At 40.6% G+C, this 15,796-nt stretch overlaps 1 protein-coding gene across 1 annotated transcript in view; it reads right to left on the bottom strand.

Moving 5' to 3' along the window:
- Positions 1–1,490: 1,490 nt before the first annotated feature.
- Positions 1,491–15,796, bottom strand: part of RpL9 (ribosomal protein L9) — a 217,663-nt gene continuing 203,357 nt past the window's right edge. Inside the window, exon 3 of the mRNA XM_067766269.1 lies at positions 1,491–1,908. Within this exon, the coding sequence (XP_067622370.1) occupies positions 1,577–1,908 (332 nt within the window). The 3' untranslated portion in view covers positions 1,491–1,576. The remainder of the gene's footprint in view (positions 1,909–15,796) is intronic.

The following is a 15,796-nucleotide window of genomic DNA, read 5'->3' as shown; positions in this document are numbered from 1 at the left end:
GTGATACTTGAATTTATGTTCCAAAGGACCTTCAAACGTGTAAATTTGCATTTGTTAGAGTAGAGTTAAAAAACATGGTTTGCAACAACCTTATTATGGACCTTACAAAATTGTGGAAAAAGATAAAAAGTATTATAAACTTGAAATCAATGGGATTATTAAAACGATTCCAATTGAAAGACTTAAACCAGCAATTACTGAAACAAATTATACAGAAACAACTAACAATAACACTAATAACACACTTAAAAAGAGAGTTACTTTTAATTTGTTTGATGTTGATTTTTCTTGAAGGGGGAGTATTGTAGGGTTTGTTTATAAATTTAACTTTGTAATATTATACTTTGTTACTTTTAAAAATGTATTTATGTTGTTTGGTTTTCAATTTTGAATTGTGTTGTTTAAAAAATTTTCATTCATATAAAATAAAATATAACTCTTTGATTGTTAAAAAACAACATTTTGGTCTTTTTCAAACAATGGAACACTATATAAAACTTAAAGCGAATTAAATATTGGATCTACACACTTTTTATCTCTTCAGTTCGCTCAAAACTAGATACGCCTAAGATGCCTGGAATCCTATATATAGTGGCCACTCCGGCAGAATAGAAAGGGTTCAAAGAAAATTCATTAGATTTTGCTTATTTTCTATTAACTTTGACGATTCAACCCTATCCTATTACTCGCGCTGCAGGCTTATCAATCTCCAATCTCTTGAAAGAGCTGTGCATCTACTAATGTTTGTTTATGATCTCATCGCTGGCTCTTTGGATTGTTCAGCTCTCCTAGCAAAAGTTACTTTTAATGTACCTAATAGGTGTCTTCGTGCATTCTTGCCCTTTTACTTGCGTGTCTATAGAGCTAAATATTGCATGCTCGACCAGATTTTTCGCGCACTTACCGAATTTAATACACTCTCAGGGAGCTTACTTATTGATTTCTCCTTGTCGAGAAGTACGTTCAAGTCTTCTCTGGAATTGTGCTTTTAATTTATTTATATATATTTATTTAACTCATTGTTTATCTTTTTTTCATGTTAATTACGTTTATAAGTTGATTATATAGTTTTAATATCTTTTAATTACCTTTGTATCTGTAAGATTCTTTTTGATCATCGACTGAATAAACTAAAAAACTAAAACTATATCTGTAAAACAAAAATTGAAGTAACGCGAACTAACCGAATAAATATAACTGAACGAAGAACTACTGTGAATTGGAATGGCATGCCGCCAAAAACTGTGAAATAAAAATTGAAGTAACGCGAACTAACGGAACAAATGTAACTGATCGTAACGGAACAAAAGCACATGACAACACGCCACATATTGAATTTAATTCCTTGAATGGGCCAAATAATTCGATTTATTAATTATATTAATAATGGACCTCCCTAGCCACGGTGCGGGAGTAACTTATACCTAAAAAAAAAAAAAAAAAGATTTGTTTCGGACACCGTGTAAGAAGATACAAAACGTCACAAAAGGTTTTCCAAAGTAACAAGGTAAAATTTATTTTTGTTAAACTACAATAAACAAAATGTACTGGTTCGTGGTAGTTTTTAAAATCAGTTTTAATCCTCCCTCTTCACAACTGTTGTTTTCTCTGACACATAAAGACCATCCAAAAATTTACGAATGTCCTTGTTTTTAACGGTTGTAGACTGCTGAATTAATGCCGCAGATCCTGATACAGCTTCAATGTCATTGCCCTCTACAATCAGTTCATCTTTTTGTGCGGTAGAGTTTACTACAGTCACTCCTGGCGCCATTTGGACCCGTCGAATGTATTTTTCCCCTAGGAAGTTTCGTATCTCAATGACTGTATTATTTTCAGATGTAACACAATTGATAGGAAAATGGGCATAAACCGCTCGCATTTTGTATTGAAACCCATATGTAACGCCTATTAAAAGAAAAATTTATATTAGTCAAGACAAATCTATTTATATTAATCACACCGTTCTGGTGCCATAAAAGGGTTTAACAAAAGTGACTCATCGAAATTACAACAATGTATGATGCAAGAAGAGCGGGTCTGTTGAGACTTAAAAATCAACAACTTTTAGGGCTTTTTGGCTCCTGAGTATGTTTTATAAGTTCTAACCTTAAAGTTTTATTTAAATATGTTTATTAATATCTACATATACAGCATCCATACATATGGGTGTTTCCAAAGTTACATACACACTCTTTTCTGTATAAAAATTTTAATTTTACTTATTTATTATTACCGTTGTTAAGGCCTAACACTTATACTACCTTAATATAATTCATTACTTAGTTTTATTGAACATGCTGTTAGAATGCCAATTGATTCGAATCAGCAAACTGACTAATATAACAAACGAACGAACCTGGGAGCCACTCTTTTAAGGGAGGTTGGAAAGAATACGTTTCCAATCCTCCATTGCTCCCTGCTTAAGTTAACAGAATTTGGAATTTTTTACCATGTATTGCGATGTTGGAAAGAATGTTTTTCCAATCCCCCCCTGTTCCAATTTTTGTTTTATCTTATTTTCGAATTTTACATGGCACTATTTTAATGCTGCCGAAACGCATATAATTCCGATAACTACATCGAGTATCAGCTCAAAATACCTAATTCCAGCTAAACTAGTTGTTGCTCTAATTTCCAATCCATCCCTATGCAGGACAGCTGGAGATCTTTTCTCTATCCATGGGACCGGATGTGTTGTTGTACTTAGTTGTTCTGTGATTGCTGTTTTCGCCTTGCGCTCCAAGTAATAGGCTTTGAATTGAAAATTTGTGGCTCTCCTCTTATAAGGCAGATCTTGCAGAAATAAACCCGCGGCAGATATCCCTGTCGTAAGAGGCGACTAAAATACCCAATATTTCATCAATTTCAAAACATAACAGTGGGAAGATTACAAAACTTATACAGATAATCGCTTTGCTGCCCTCCCTATCCCGAGTCAAGCTCGTCAAGGGGAGCGTGCTTTCCGCAAGGTCATCGAATCCGCGTCGGCTCGTTTCATTCCCGTCGGAAGAATTCCGGAAATCCGGCCACATTTTCCGGCGGAGGCCGCAACTCTAGCGAGAGAACTTGACCTTATAAGACAGCACGACCCCGGCGACGCCCAAATAAGGGATATAAACCAACGCATCAGATTGCTTGTGGAATTGTAACCTCTCTGCTAGTGTGGGTAAGCTATGGTCCACCGTAAAGTCCCTATCGAACCCGACTAAGCACAATGACAAAATATCCATCGCCTTCGGCGAAAAAGTGCTGCCGGTAGCGAAAAAGTGCTGTCGGTAGCGAAAAAGTGCTGTCGGTAGCGAAAAAATGGACAAGCGCTTTCCGCCCACAATATGTAATGCATTCTACGGTTGACAGAGCCAGACAGAGGGCCAACCATCACCACCAAAGACGACGAAGATGCCATCGCTTCCCAAGGCAGTCGGTTGTATGTACCGGAGCGACTCGGGATTTTTCCCGACCAAGGACTGTGATTTCAGTGTAACCCCATTTAATTTGTTGCGTCCCACCCACAAATTGTCATCCTCCCAGCAGCTCCTTGCAGCAGGACTGCTCCATATTCTCTTGCTCCGGGAAGGTATCGAATCCAATCCGCGTCCGTCTCCTGACCCCGGTCCTGAGAAATGGTTTTGCTGCATCTGCCGGAAAAGAATCTTTTTAGGACGGTCATACTCTGTTCAGTGTGTCTCGTGTAAGGGATGGTTGCATCGGACAGGTTGTTCTGGGCTTGATCCCAAAACCCGACGTCCACGTAACTTTTATAAATCTTTTGTGGCTCCTTGCTGTTCACGCCCAAGGGCGTCCCGTAGTCTACGTCTAAGCGCACTCACCCGTCACTTACCCCCAGAGTGGCGACGTCTCCCCCCATGCACTTCAGAATTCTGCAGTTAAACTGTATTGGACTAACTGGGAAGATTACGGAGATATTCAATTTCATGAAGCGGCACAACATCCGCATTGCTGCGATTCAAGAGACTAAACTAACAGCACGATCTGCATTGCAGACCTGCTCTGGGTATAATGTCCACAGAAAAGATCGCGAGAGCGGAAATGGAGGCGGCCTCGCGTTTATAATACACCACTCTGTGCAATATCACATATCTGATCCTGGCATCGACCGCAGGGACAATGTCTTAGAACGTCAAGGCCTATCTGTCCGGTCAGGCGATGCAAACCTAGAAATCATCAACATCTACATCCCCTCTGCCACCTGTTGCCCCAGTGGATACCACCCTAATATCAGAGCCTTACTCACTGGAAACAGTCGCATTATTTTAGGCGATTTCAATGCCCATCATGATCTATGGCATTCAAATTTGCGGGCGGACAGTAGGGGTGAGATGTTGGCGGATCAAATAGAAGAAACGAGTTTCTGTACAATAAACGGAGACGCCCCCACACATATGGTAGGAAGCTGTCACAGTTCGCCAGATATCTCAATCGTGAGCGCAGAACTCGTAAACTGCGTCAACTGGCAGCCGATAGTATCATTGGCATCCGACCACCTGCCTATACTTGTTTCGCTCGAGCGTACCGCCGACTTCATCGTCACCGAAAAACGCACTTTCATAAACTTTAAAAAAGGAAAGTGGGAAGAATATAAATCTTTTGCAGACAACCTCTTTGCTGCCCTCCCTATCCCGACTGATGCCCGCCAAGGGGAGCGTGCCTTCCGCAAGGTCATTGAATCCGCCTCGGCACGTTTCATCCCCGCCGGGAGAATTCCCGAAATCCGGCCCACTTCCCGGCGGAGGCCGCAAACTTAGCGAGAGAACGTGGCCTTATAAGGCAGCTTGATCCAGGCGACCCCCAAATAAGGGATATAAACCAACGCATCAGATTGCTTGTGGATGAACACAAGCGGGCGAAATGGGAGGAGCACCTAAGAGGTTGTAACCTCTCTACCGGTGTGGGTAAACTTTGGTCCACCGTAAAGTCCCTATCGAATCCGACTAAGCACAAAGACAAAGTTTCCATCGCCTTTGGCGACAAAGTGCTGTCGGGTGCGAAAAAACGCGCTTTCTGCCGACAATATATAATGCATTCTACGGTCGACAAAGATAGACGGAGGGCCAACAGACACGCACATAAAAACAAATTCAGCGCGTCACCAATCACCATCACCGCTAAAGAGGTTGAGGACGCCATTGGTGGCGCTAAACCATCCAAAGCAGTGGGCCCAGACGGCATAGCCATGCCGATGCTTAAAAGCCTAGGGAAAGAGGGTTTCAAATATTTAGCGCCTGTCTCTTTCCACCTTTGTCATACCCGAGAAATGGAAAATGGCCAAGGTGGTCCCGCTACTAAAGCCTGGTAAACCAGCTAACATAGGAGAGTCGTATCGTCCGATATCTTTCCTATCGCCAGTAGCAAAGACGCTCGAAGCCATTTTGCTCCCTTATTTCTAAGAAAATTTGCAGCTAGCCTCCCATCAGCATGGCTTCAGAAAACTCCATAGCACTACCTCCGCGCTAAATGCCATTAGCACCCAGATAAATTGCGGTTTAAATCAAAACCCCCACCATAGGACAGTACTCGTAGCGCTAGACCTATCAAAAGCTTTTGATACGGTCAACCATGGATCGTTACTGCAAGACCTGGAAGGGTCTACCCTCCCCCATGTCTTAAAAGGTGGACCGCAAATTATCTGGGTGGTCGGCAGGCATCGGTGCTATTTAGAAACGAAACATCAAAGCCAAGGAGAATTAAACAAGGGGTGCCACAGGGTGGTGTCCTATCACAACTTTTGTTTAATTTCTACACATCTAAGCTACCTTCACCACCGGAAGGAGTCGCAATCGTTTCCTACGCCGATGACTGCACAGTAATGGCCACAGGCCCAGGCCCACAGATCGATGAGCTATGCAATAAAATAAACGGCTACCTCCCTGAAATCTCCAGTTTTTCGCCTCGCGAAACCTGGCATTATCACCGACTAAATCTTCCGCGGCCTTATTTACAACATGGACGTCCCAAATGTCAACCATTTTGAACATCCACGTCGATGGCTCTACGCTACCGACTGTCCTACACCCCAAAATCTTGGGTGTGACGTTTGATCAGGATCTACATTTTGGTGAGCACGCAGCCGCAATTGTTCCGAGAATTCAGAGCCGTAACAAAATCCTCAAATCCCTTGCTGGCAGTACCTGGGGAAAAGATAAAGAAACGCTCATGACTACATACAAAGCAATTAGCCAGCCGATTACGTGCTACGCGTCACCCATATGGTCGCCAAGCCTAAAAATTACGCACTGGAAGAAGCTACAGGCCTGCCAAAATACTGCTCTCAGAATTGCCACGGGCTGTCTTCTTATGTCCCCAGAACACCATCTGCATAATGAGGCGAGAATACTCCCCACCAGGGAAAGAAACGAGATGCTGACCAAACAGTTCCTGTTGAATACCCAGAAACCTGGGCATCCCAACAGACATCTGATTGACGGAGCCAGCACCGCCCAGGGGCTTAAGGAGTCATCTGCGTAAGCATTTTGAGGAAATACGGCACCTGAGGACCCAGCCGTATGAAGCGAAAAAACACAAGCAGGTCCTTGGTGAACTCCACAAACAGGCGTCGGACCTTTATGCCGGGAATTGCCCGGTGAATCCAATACTCAAAGTAAAGTATCCAAAACTTGCGGAAGAGGAACGCATACTCCCCAGGGAAACGCGTATCACTCTGGCTCAACTTCGTTCTGGATACTGTAACAGGTTAAACTCTTACCTATCCAGAATCAACCCCGACATACAAAATGTATGCCCCGCTTGCAATGTGTCCCCTAATGACACCAACCATCTCTTTAATTGTAATGTGGAACCAACGCCTCTAACACCCCTTTCCCTATGGTCCACCCCTGTTGACACAGCAAGTTTCCTTGGACTCCCGTTAGAGGATATTGATGACAGTTTGTGATCGGTCGCGTCTGTTAGGTGGGGCGAAGCACTGCTACAACAACAACAACATGAAGATGCCATAATTCATGCTAAACCATCTAAAGCAGAAGGCTCAGACGGCAAAGCTATGCCGATGCTTAAAAAACTTTGCAACGAAGAATTTAAGAATGTAGCGCATGTCCTCAACCTGCCATTGCCCACCATCGCCAACCACGAAAAATTTCCAGGGTGGTTTCACTTTAAAGCCTGGGAAATCAGCTAACGTAGGAGAATCTTATCGTCCCATATCTCTCCTAGCGCCAATAGCCAAGACACTTGAAGCCATTCTGCTTACCTATTTCACTGCAAACCTGCGTCTTGCCAATGTTGCTGTTGTAGCAGTGCTTCGCCCCACCCAATAGGGCGACCCATCACAAATTGTCATCAATATCCTCTAACGGGAGTCCAAGGAAACTTGCTGTTTCAACAGGGGTGAACCATAATGAGAGGGGTGTTAGAAGCGTTGGTTCCACAATACAGTTGAAAAGATGGTTGGTGTCATGTGGGGACACGTTACAAGCAGGATATAAGTTTTGTATGTCGGGGTTGATTCTGGATATGTAAGAGTTTAACCTGTTACAGTATTCAGATCGAAGTTGACCTACAGTGACTCGCGTTTCCCTAGGGAGTGTGCGTTACTCTTTTTGTTGTTGTAATTATAAGGACACTCCCCGAAAGCCTTGGGGAGTGTTATCGAGTTGATGGTCCTTTGCCGGATGGATATCCGGTACGTTCCGGTACCAAGCCCGACCATTTCGGGAACAATTTGTTATGACCACATGCGACCTTCTAGGCCCTCGCGCCCTCCCAACCCCTAAATCCATGGGGAATTCGGGGTCCCCAGAGCCTCGGTTGTTAATGATTCGCCACGGATAGGTGAGGTTGACAATTGGGTTTGGAGAAGCTATATATTGCGCTGGCAAACTGAAAAGGTTGCCCTACACAACCCATTGAATCTGGTATTTTAGTCGCCTCTTACGACAGGCATACCTACCGCGGGTATATTCTAACCCCCTAACCCGCTGGGGAGCGCGTTCCTCTTCTGCAAGTATTGTTCTTTGAGTACAGGATTCACCAGGCAACTCCTGGCATAGAGGTCCGGCGCCTGTTTGTAGAGTTCACCGAGAACCTGCTTGTGTTTTTTGGCTTCATACGGCAACCGTTAAGCCCCTGGGCGGTATTGGCGCATCAATCAGATGTCTGTTGGGATGCCCAGGTTTCTGGGTATTCAACAGGAACTGTTTGGTTAGCATTTAATTTCTCTCCCTAATGGGGAGTATTCTCTCCTCATTATGTAGATGGTGTTTTGGGGACATAAGACAACCCGTGGCGGTTTTGACGGCAGTATTTTGGCAGGCCTGCAGCTTCTTGCAGTGAGTAGTCTTTAGCCTTGGCGACCATATCGGGACGCGCAACATGCAATCGGCTGGCCAATTGCTTTGTAAGTGGTAATGAGCGTTTCTTTGTCTTTTCCCCAAGTATTGCCAGCAAGAGATTTGAGGATTTTATTACGGCTCTGGATTTTCGGTACAATTGCGGCTGCATGCTCACCAAAATGTAGATCCTGATCAAACGTCCCACCCAGGATTTTGGGGTGTAGGACAGTCGGTAGCGTAGTGCCATCGACGTGGATGTTTAAAATGGTCGACTTTTGGGACGTCCATGTTGTAAATAAGGTCGCGAATGATTTGGTCGGTGATAATGCCAGGTTTCGCGAGGCGAAAAAACTGGAGATATCAGGGAGGTAGCCCTTTTTTCTATTGTAGAGCTCATCGATCTGTGGGCCTGGACCTGTGGCCATTATTGTGCAGTCATCGGCGTAGGAAACGATAGCAACTCCTTCTGTTGGCGAAGGTTGCTTTGATATGTAGAAGTTAAACAAAAGTGGGGATAGGACACCCTGTGGCACCCGTTGTTTAACTCTTCTTGGTTTTGACGTTCTGTTTCAAAATTGCACCGATTCCGGCTGACCACCCAGATAATTTGCGGTCCACCTTTTAAGACTTGGGGGAAGGTAGACCCTTCCATTTCTTGCAGTAACGTTGTTGTTGTTGTCGATAAGGTTGCTCCCCGAAGGCTTTGGGGAGTGTTATCGATGTGATGGTCCTTTGCCGAAAACAGATCCGGTACATGGTAGTAACGCGCCATGGACGACCGTATCAATGATAGGTCTAGCGCAACGATTACTGTTCTATGGTGGGGGTTTTGAATTAAGCCGCAATTTATCTGGGTGCTAATGGCATTTACGCGGTGGTTGTGCTATGAAGTTTTCTCAAGCCATGCTGATGACAGGCAAATTTCCTTTGAAATAGGGGAGCAAAATGGCTTCAAGTGTCTTGGCTACTTGTGATAGGAGAGATATCGGGCGATATGAACCTCCTATGTTAGCTGGTTTCCCAGGCTTTAGTAGCGGGACCACCTTGGCCATTTTCCATTTTTCGGGAATGACAAAGGTAGAAAGGGACAGGTTGAAGACATGTGCTAAATATTTGAAATTCTCTTTTCCTAGGCTTTTAAGCATCGGCATGGCTATGCCGTCTGGGCCCACTGCTTTAGATGGTTTAGCATGACCTATGGCATCCTCAACCTCTTTGGCGGTGATGTAATTGGGGACGCGCTAAATTTATGTTTATGCGTGCGTCTGTTGGCTCTCGTCTAACTTTGTCAACCGTAGAATGCATTATATATTGTCGGCAAAAAGCGCTCGCTCATTTTTTCGCATCCGACAGCACTTTATCTCCAAAGGCGATGGAAATTTTGTAGTTGTGCTTAGACGGATTCGATAGCGACTTTACGGTGGATCAAAGCGTACCCACACCGGCAGAGGTTACAACTACTTAGATGCTCCTCCCATTTCGCCCGCTTGTGTTCATCCACAAGCAATATTTTTTATTGCTAGTGATGCACAAGTATATAAATTACAGGTTATGCAAAATAAAGCTATGAGATTTATCCTTAAGCTGTCATACGACGCTCCAATAGAAACTATAATCGAAACACTTAATTGGCTCAGTGTAAGACAGCTTATATTTTATCACAGTATGAAATTTGTGTTTAATATGAAGACTGGTATGTTGTCTGAGTACTTGGGTGATAAACTAATTTATGTTAATGAAAGCCACTCTTACGTAGTCGGAGAAAACAATAATTTTAGACTTTCTCTCTTCAAAACAGATCTGGACAAGCAAAATATATTTTATAAAGGCTTAAAAAGTTTTAACGAACTTCCAAATCATGCAAAAAATAGCAATAATTTGAAAACATTCAGAAAAATGTTTGCTAGAGCACTGTAAAACTCTCCCGCTAAGGTAGTTCTGGCCCTGGGACTGGACGTCCCTGGATAAGCATTGGGGTACCCGGTGTATTTGGGTTTGCGGCCTGGCAACATGGCGCAATGAAGCCCGCCGGGGGGTGGCCGTCGCCGAGAAAATCTAGGAAAGTGGCACCGTCCAAGGCAGGAGCTGTATTGGACGGATGACGCAAACATATGGGGTACGGGTATTCCATCCCATTTCGACCAATTTTGAACCCGACCCCTTTAGAATTGTCTGAAAGTTTTTCTTCTTTTTCTAGCTTACGAAAGACGTTTTTCAGAAGTTTTTCAAATTTTTTCATCCAACTCAAAAAAAGTTATGAATTTTAAAAAAACACGGTTTTTGTTTTCAAAATGCTATAACTTTTTCAAAAATTTACCGTTTGGGATCTTTTTTTTTAAATTTGTTTTTCGGAATAAATTCAAAAAAATTTTTAAAGTTTTTTTTTTGTAATTTTTCAGTTTTTCGAGATTTTTCGAATTTCGCCCTTTTTTTCTCATAAAAAACTTCAAACAATTCTGCAATCATCCCCACTAATCCCGGAAATTCGAAAAGTACATTTAAAGACATATTTAAAAAAAAAAAATGATCCCAAACGGTCAATTTTTGAAAAATTTATAGCATTTTGAAAAAAGCACCGTTTTTTTTTCAAAATATTTAAAACTTATTTAAACTTATTTTGAGTTGGAAAACGGTGTTTTTTTTTTAATTCTATAACTTTTTTAAAAATTGACCGTTTGGGATCATTTTTTTTTTAAATGTACTTTTCGGAAAAAATACAGAAAAAATTTGAGTTTTTTTTTTCAATTAAATAATAAAAAAAATTCTCGGCCCACTCCGGGATTAGTGGGGATGATTGCAGAATTGATTGAAGTTTTTTATGAGAAAAAAAGGCGAAATTCGAAAAATCTCGAAAAACTGAAAAATTACAAAAACAAAAAACTTTAAACATTTTTTTGAGTTTTTTCCGAAAAGTACATTTAAAAACAAATTTTTTTTTAAAAAAAGAACCCAAACGGTCAATTTTTGAAAAAGTTATAGCATTTTGAAAACAAAAACGGTTTTTTTTTTTAATTCATAACTTTTTTTGAGTTGGATGAAAAAATTTGAAAAACTTCTGAAAAACGTCTTTCGTAAGCTAGAAAAAGAAGAAAAACTTTCAGCCAATTCTAAAGGGGTTGGTCGAAATGGGATGGAATACCCCATATATATTCTGTGCTGGCAAACGGTGCAAGAGGTGGTAGGGACTAAGTATCTGTTTCCCTGACCTACACGATTGCTGCCGGAAAAGAGGGGGAAGTAGACGGGGCGGGGCTGATGCTCGGCATTGCTACCGACTCTACTCAAGGGTTACCAGCGCAATTTCTAGCTTTTCCAACCCAATTGTCAATGTCGCCTACCCGTAGCGGATCCTGTTTCTTTACATGACGGAGGTGGGGCGGGATGGCCCAGAAGGTTGTAAAGCAATCCGAGTGTATTTCTGCCATCAAAATCTCTCAGTGAAAACTCATCTGCCGCTCGGAGTCGGCTTAAAACAAGTAGGTCCCGTCCCACCAATTTGTAGGAAAAATAAAAAGGAGCACGACACAAATGGGAAGAGAAGCTCGGCCTAAAATCCCTTTGGAGGTTATCGCTCCTTATATTTATTTATTTTTTTTTTTGTATGGCAGCACTGAAAAACAGCTGTTTGCCATATGTTTATTGGAAAGCAAAATTTAACGAAGGCTCGGTGCGGGAGCTTCAAAGGTCGGTACCATTAAAACTTTCTTTCCAGTCTACAATAAAAGCTCTGAAGTGACACTAATTGATGTATTATTGGTTAAAGAGATGAAAGCAAATTTATTAAGTTTTTCTATAATTAACGACAAGCACTCAGTATTATCGAAGGGACGGTACTCGAAAATTTACAACAGTGATCATAAAATTGTAGCAATTGCAACGAAAGAAGATAAGCTATACAAAATGAAAAGTTATACGACCAAAGTAAGCTCAAAGGCAAATGGGGCTACAAATAAATCGATGACAGCGAAAGAAAAATTACATCGTACTCTCAGACATGGCAAATTTAGAAGTTTGCGGGTTAGGGGGTCAGAATATACCCGCGGTAAGTATGCCTGTCGTAAGAGGCGCCTAAAATACCAGATTCAAGGGGCTGTGTAGCGCAACCCTTTCATTGGTTGCCAGCGCAATATATAGCTTCTCCAAACCCAATTGTCAACCTCGCCTATCCGCGGCGAATCCTGTTTCACTAACAGACGAGGCTCTGGCGACCCCAAGCTCCTCATGGAACTTGGAGGTGAGGAGGGAGGGATGGCCTGAAGGTTTAATGTGGCCATATAAATTGTTCCCGAGATGGTCGGGCTGGTGCTGTGTTACCGGAGCGTACCGGATCTGTATCCAGCAAAGGACCATCACATCGATAACACTCCCCAAAGCCTTCGGGGAGTAACGTTATCGCTACAACAACAACAACAACAATGAATTTCTGGATGGATTACCTAAAGAAATCGAAACAGAATACAGGAAATGCGCTATTTGTATTGAGAATAAGATGCACAACTTACCATTCAACAATAATAGACGAAAAGCTGGAGACATACTTGATATTGTGCACACAGATTTAAATGGAGCTCATAGAACTGTTGGTTACGATGGGGAAAATATTTCCTGAGTTTTATTGACGACTACAGCAAATTAGCAAAAATATATTGCAATCAAACAAAAGATAGAGTACACGAGTGTATGTTGCAATAGGTAAATGAAATACAGAATCAGAAGGGCAAGATGATCAAGGAGTTACGGTGTGACAGCGAAAAAGAATACATAAATGCCAAGATGTATCAGTTTGCGAGAGAAAAGGGTATTCACAGAAAAGCTTGCCCGCCATACGTTCATGAGCTGAACGGAACTGCAGAGGTATAATAGATCAATAATTGATATGGCAAGATGCTTTTTGAAGGAAGCTAAAGTAGACAGCAAAAATTGGCCAGAAGTAGTTAAAGCTGCTGCATTCTTGAAAAAATCGGATATTAACAAACACAACAGAAAGAAAAACGCCTTATGAAATATTTTTCAAAAATAAACCTTCAATTAAAAATGCTTTAGATGTGAAGTGGGTGTATAAAAGGAATACCGATGGTGAATATAAAGCAAGATTATTAGTTAAGGGGTTTCAGCAAAAATATGGTATTGAAGATACTTATTCCCCTGTAGCAAAAATTAAAATTTTAAAGTTATTATTGTCCTTCTGTTGTCAATATAGTTTAAAAGTTCATCAAATGGACGTGGAAACAGCTTTCTTAAATGGCAAGATACTATCTGAGGTATATGTAAAACAACCAATCGGCTATATAGATAATACGCAAAAAGTATATAAATCATTGTATGGTTTAGAGGAAAGTCCACGTGCTTGGTATGAATGTGTAAAGAAATTAACTTCCCTGGGTTTTCGTAGATGCAAATATGATTACTGTATTTATGTTAAAACCGGAAATTACTGTAATGCATATTTACTATTATTTGTAGATGATTTATTAATATGCTACGAAGATATACAAGAAATCATTATTATTAAAAACGAACTAAGTTAAAAATTTAAAATGAAAGATATGGGAAAAGTTAAAACCTATATATGTAGGAATTGACATTATATACGAATATGGAATACGTAATAAAATGTTTTTAAGTCGGGAGCGTTATATATAATCATTGGCTAAACGGTATAGCATTCAAGAAGCAAAATTGTGTAAGACACCAATGGAAATAAATTTAAAATTAGAATCTGATCTAAATGAAGATGTAAGGAAAGAACTTAATTGGTGCACTATTGTATATAAGCTCCGGTACGAGACCTGATATTGCTTACAGTGTAAATTTTCGAAGTAGATTTCAAAATTGTTACAATGAGACACATTTTAAGTATGCATTGCGAGTTCTTAAATCAGGGATGGTCCTATTTTCGGCTCCTAAATCAGTTTCAGTGCCAGCGAGTGCTAGATGAGACGTTTGTGTGTTTTGGGTTTGTTAGGGCAGTAAAAAATACATTGGAAATATCGTACACTTCGTCTTAAACGATATTCATCGCAAGAAGGGCGCGGAAACAGTAAAAAACTTAAATGGAAATATTCTCTCTCAACCTCGAAAACTGATTTCCAAACTGTGTTGCAATAGTACGAAAACAAAAATATACATTTTTGGCACGAAATACGAAAAACGGATTAACCATAGACTGAAGTAGACTTTATGTTAAGCAGCGCATTATTGACATTCATTTCGCCTTCACATACATTTAATTATATGCAAGCCGATTCATTTTGCAATATATACATAAAAGTATTTAAAAAAGTTTTGTTTTAAGTAGTAGCATTAGAGGAAGTAGTAGTAGAAAAACGTACTAATGCACGTTTCGTATAAAATCGTGGGAAAACGAAACCCTTTTCAGATTTGTTGGCAGTGTTGCCGTGAGCGTAAAAAGAAATATATCAGTTTACAAATAAAAAAAGGTACCAATCGCATAAACAACGACTAATTTTACCAGTTTTTTTATAAACATAACTGCTTTCATTTATAAATTTCAAATTATGGAGGAATTTTTAAATTTCTTCAGCCCACATACATATATCGTTAAATCCACACTGCAAAAGTTGTTGGACCATGTGTTGCATGTGTCTTTAATTTACGGCGATCATTCTTCTAATTTTAAAACTTGCTTTGTTTATGATTTGAATCATAAAGGAACTTTTAAAATTACAACTGAAAATTCAGTTCGAGTTGTGAATCACAAAAGCGACATTGCATATTTGTGGCCTTTAGTGCGAGCGAAGCCGCCGGTAAAGGCTAGTTTATCCTAAAACGCTAATAATTTGAACATAATAAGAGCGGTGGCAGCTCTACTCTCTATCAATCTTATATAACACTTAAATTAACGTATAGTAAAAATAGTAATGCTGGTAGTGATGGAACGATATTTCACTATCGGTGATTGCATCGCCGCGAGTGAAAAATATATATAGTGATAGATATCCAAATATCAGTGATTGGCGATTTTCCTACAGCATAAATAATTTCATTGTTTTTAAGTGCATTACACTTAGTAGAAGTGTTCAATATACAATCGTTTTTAAAGAAAGACTTTTGTATAAAATCGCGCAGTTTCATCAATTCGCACTCTCCTTTTGGATTTGCTGCAAATATAGAAAGGTGCTAAATTATATTTTTTTGCAATAACAACATTAAGCGCGAAAAAGTTTGCAAATAAGTTGACCAACGTATCAGGGCGCCACCTGTGTGTGAACCATCTTTCTGCAGCTGATTTACACCCTTATCGCGAAGTTCACGCGGGAAAGTGTTCGCCTTCACTTCTTTTGTTCGGGTGAACTTTTTCCGCCTATCGGCAATTTCGGGCGAACAAAAGTTCACTTCGAAACAGCTGATGCTCTATTGCGAATTGGCAGTGAACAAATAATTTACTTACAATTGTGTAAATTTTGTAACCAAGCATATATTTCCTTAAAATACAACAAAAATAGAAATAATTTTTTTTTTAA

Source organism: Eurosta solidaginis, chromosome 2 (assembly GCF_040869045.1).
Source record: "Eurosta solidaginis isolate ZX-2024a chromosome 2, ASM4086904v1, whole genome shotgun sequence".
Lineage (NCBI taxonomy): Eukaryota > Metazoa > Arthropoda > Insecta > Diptera > Tephritidae > Eurosta > Eurosta solidaginis.
Note: the sequence above shows the minus strand (reverse complement) of the source record. Positions and strands in the feature narration are given on the sequence as shown.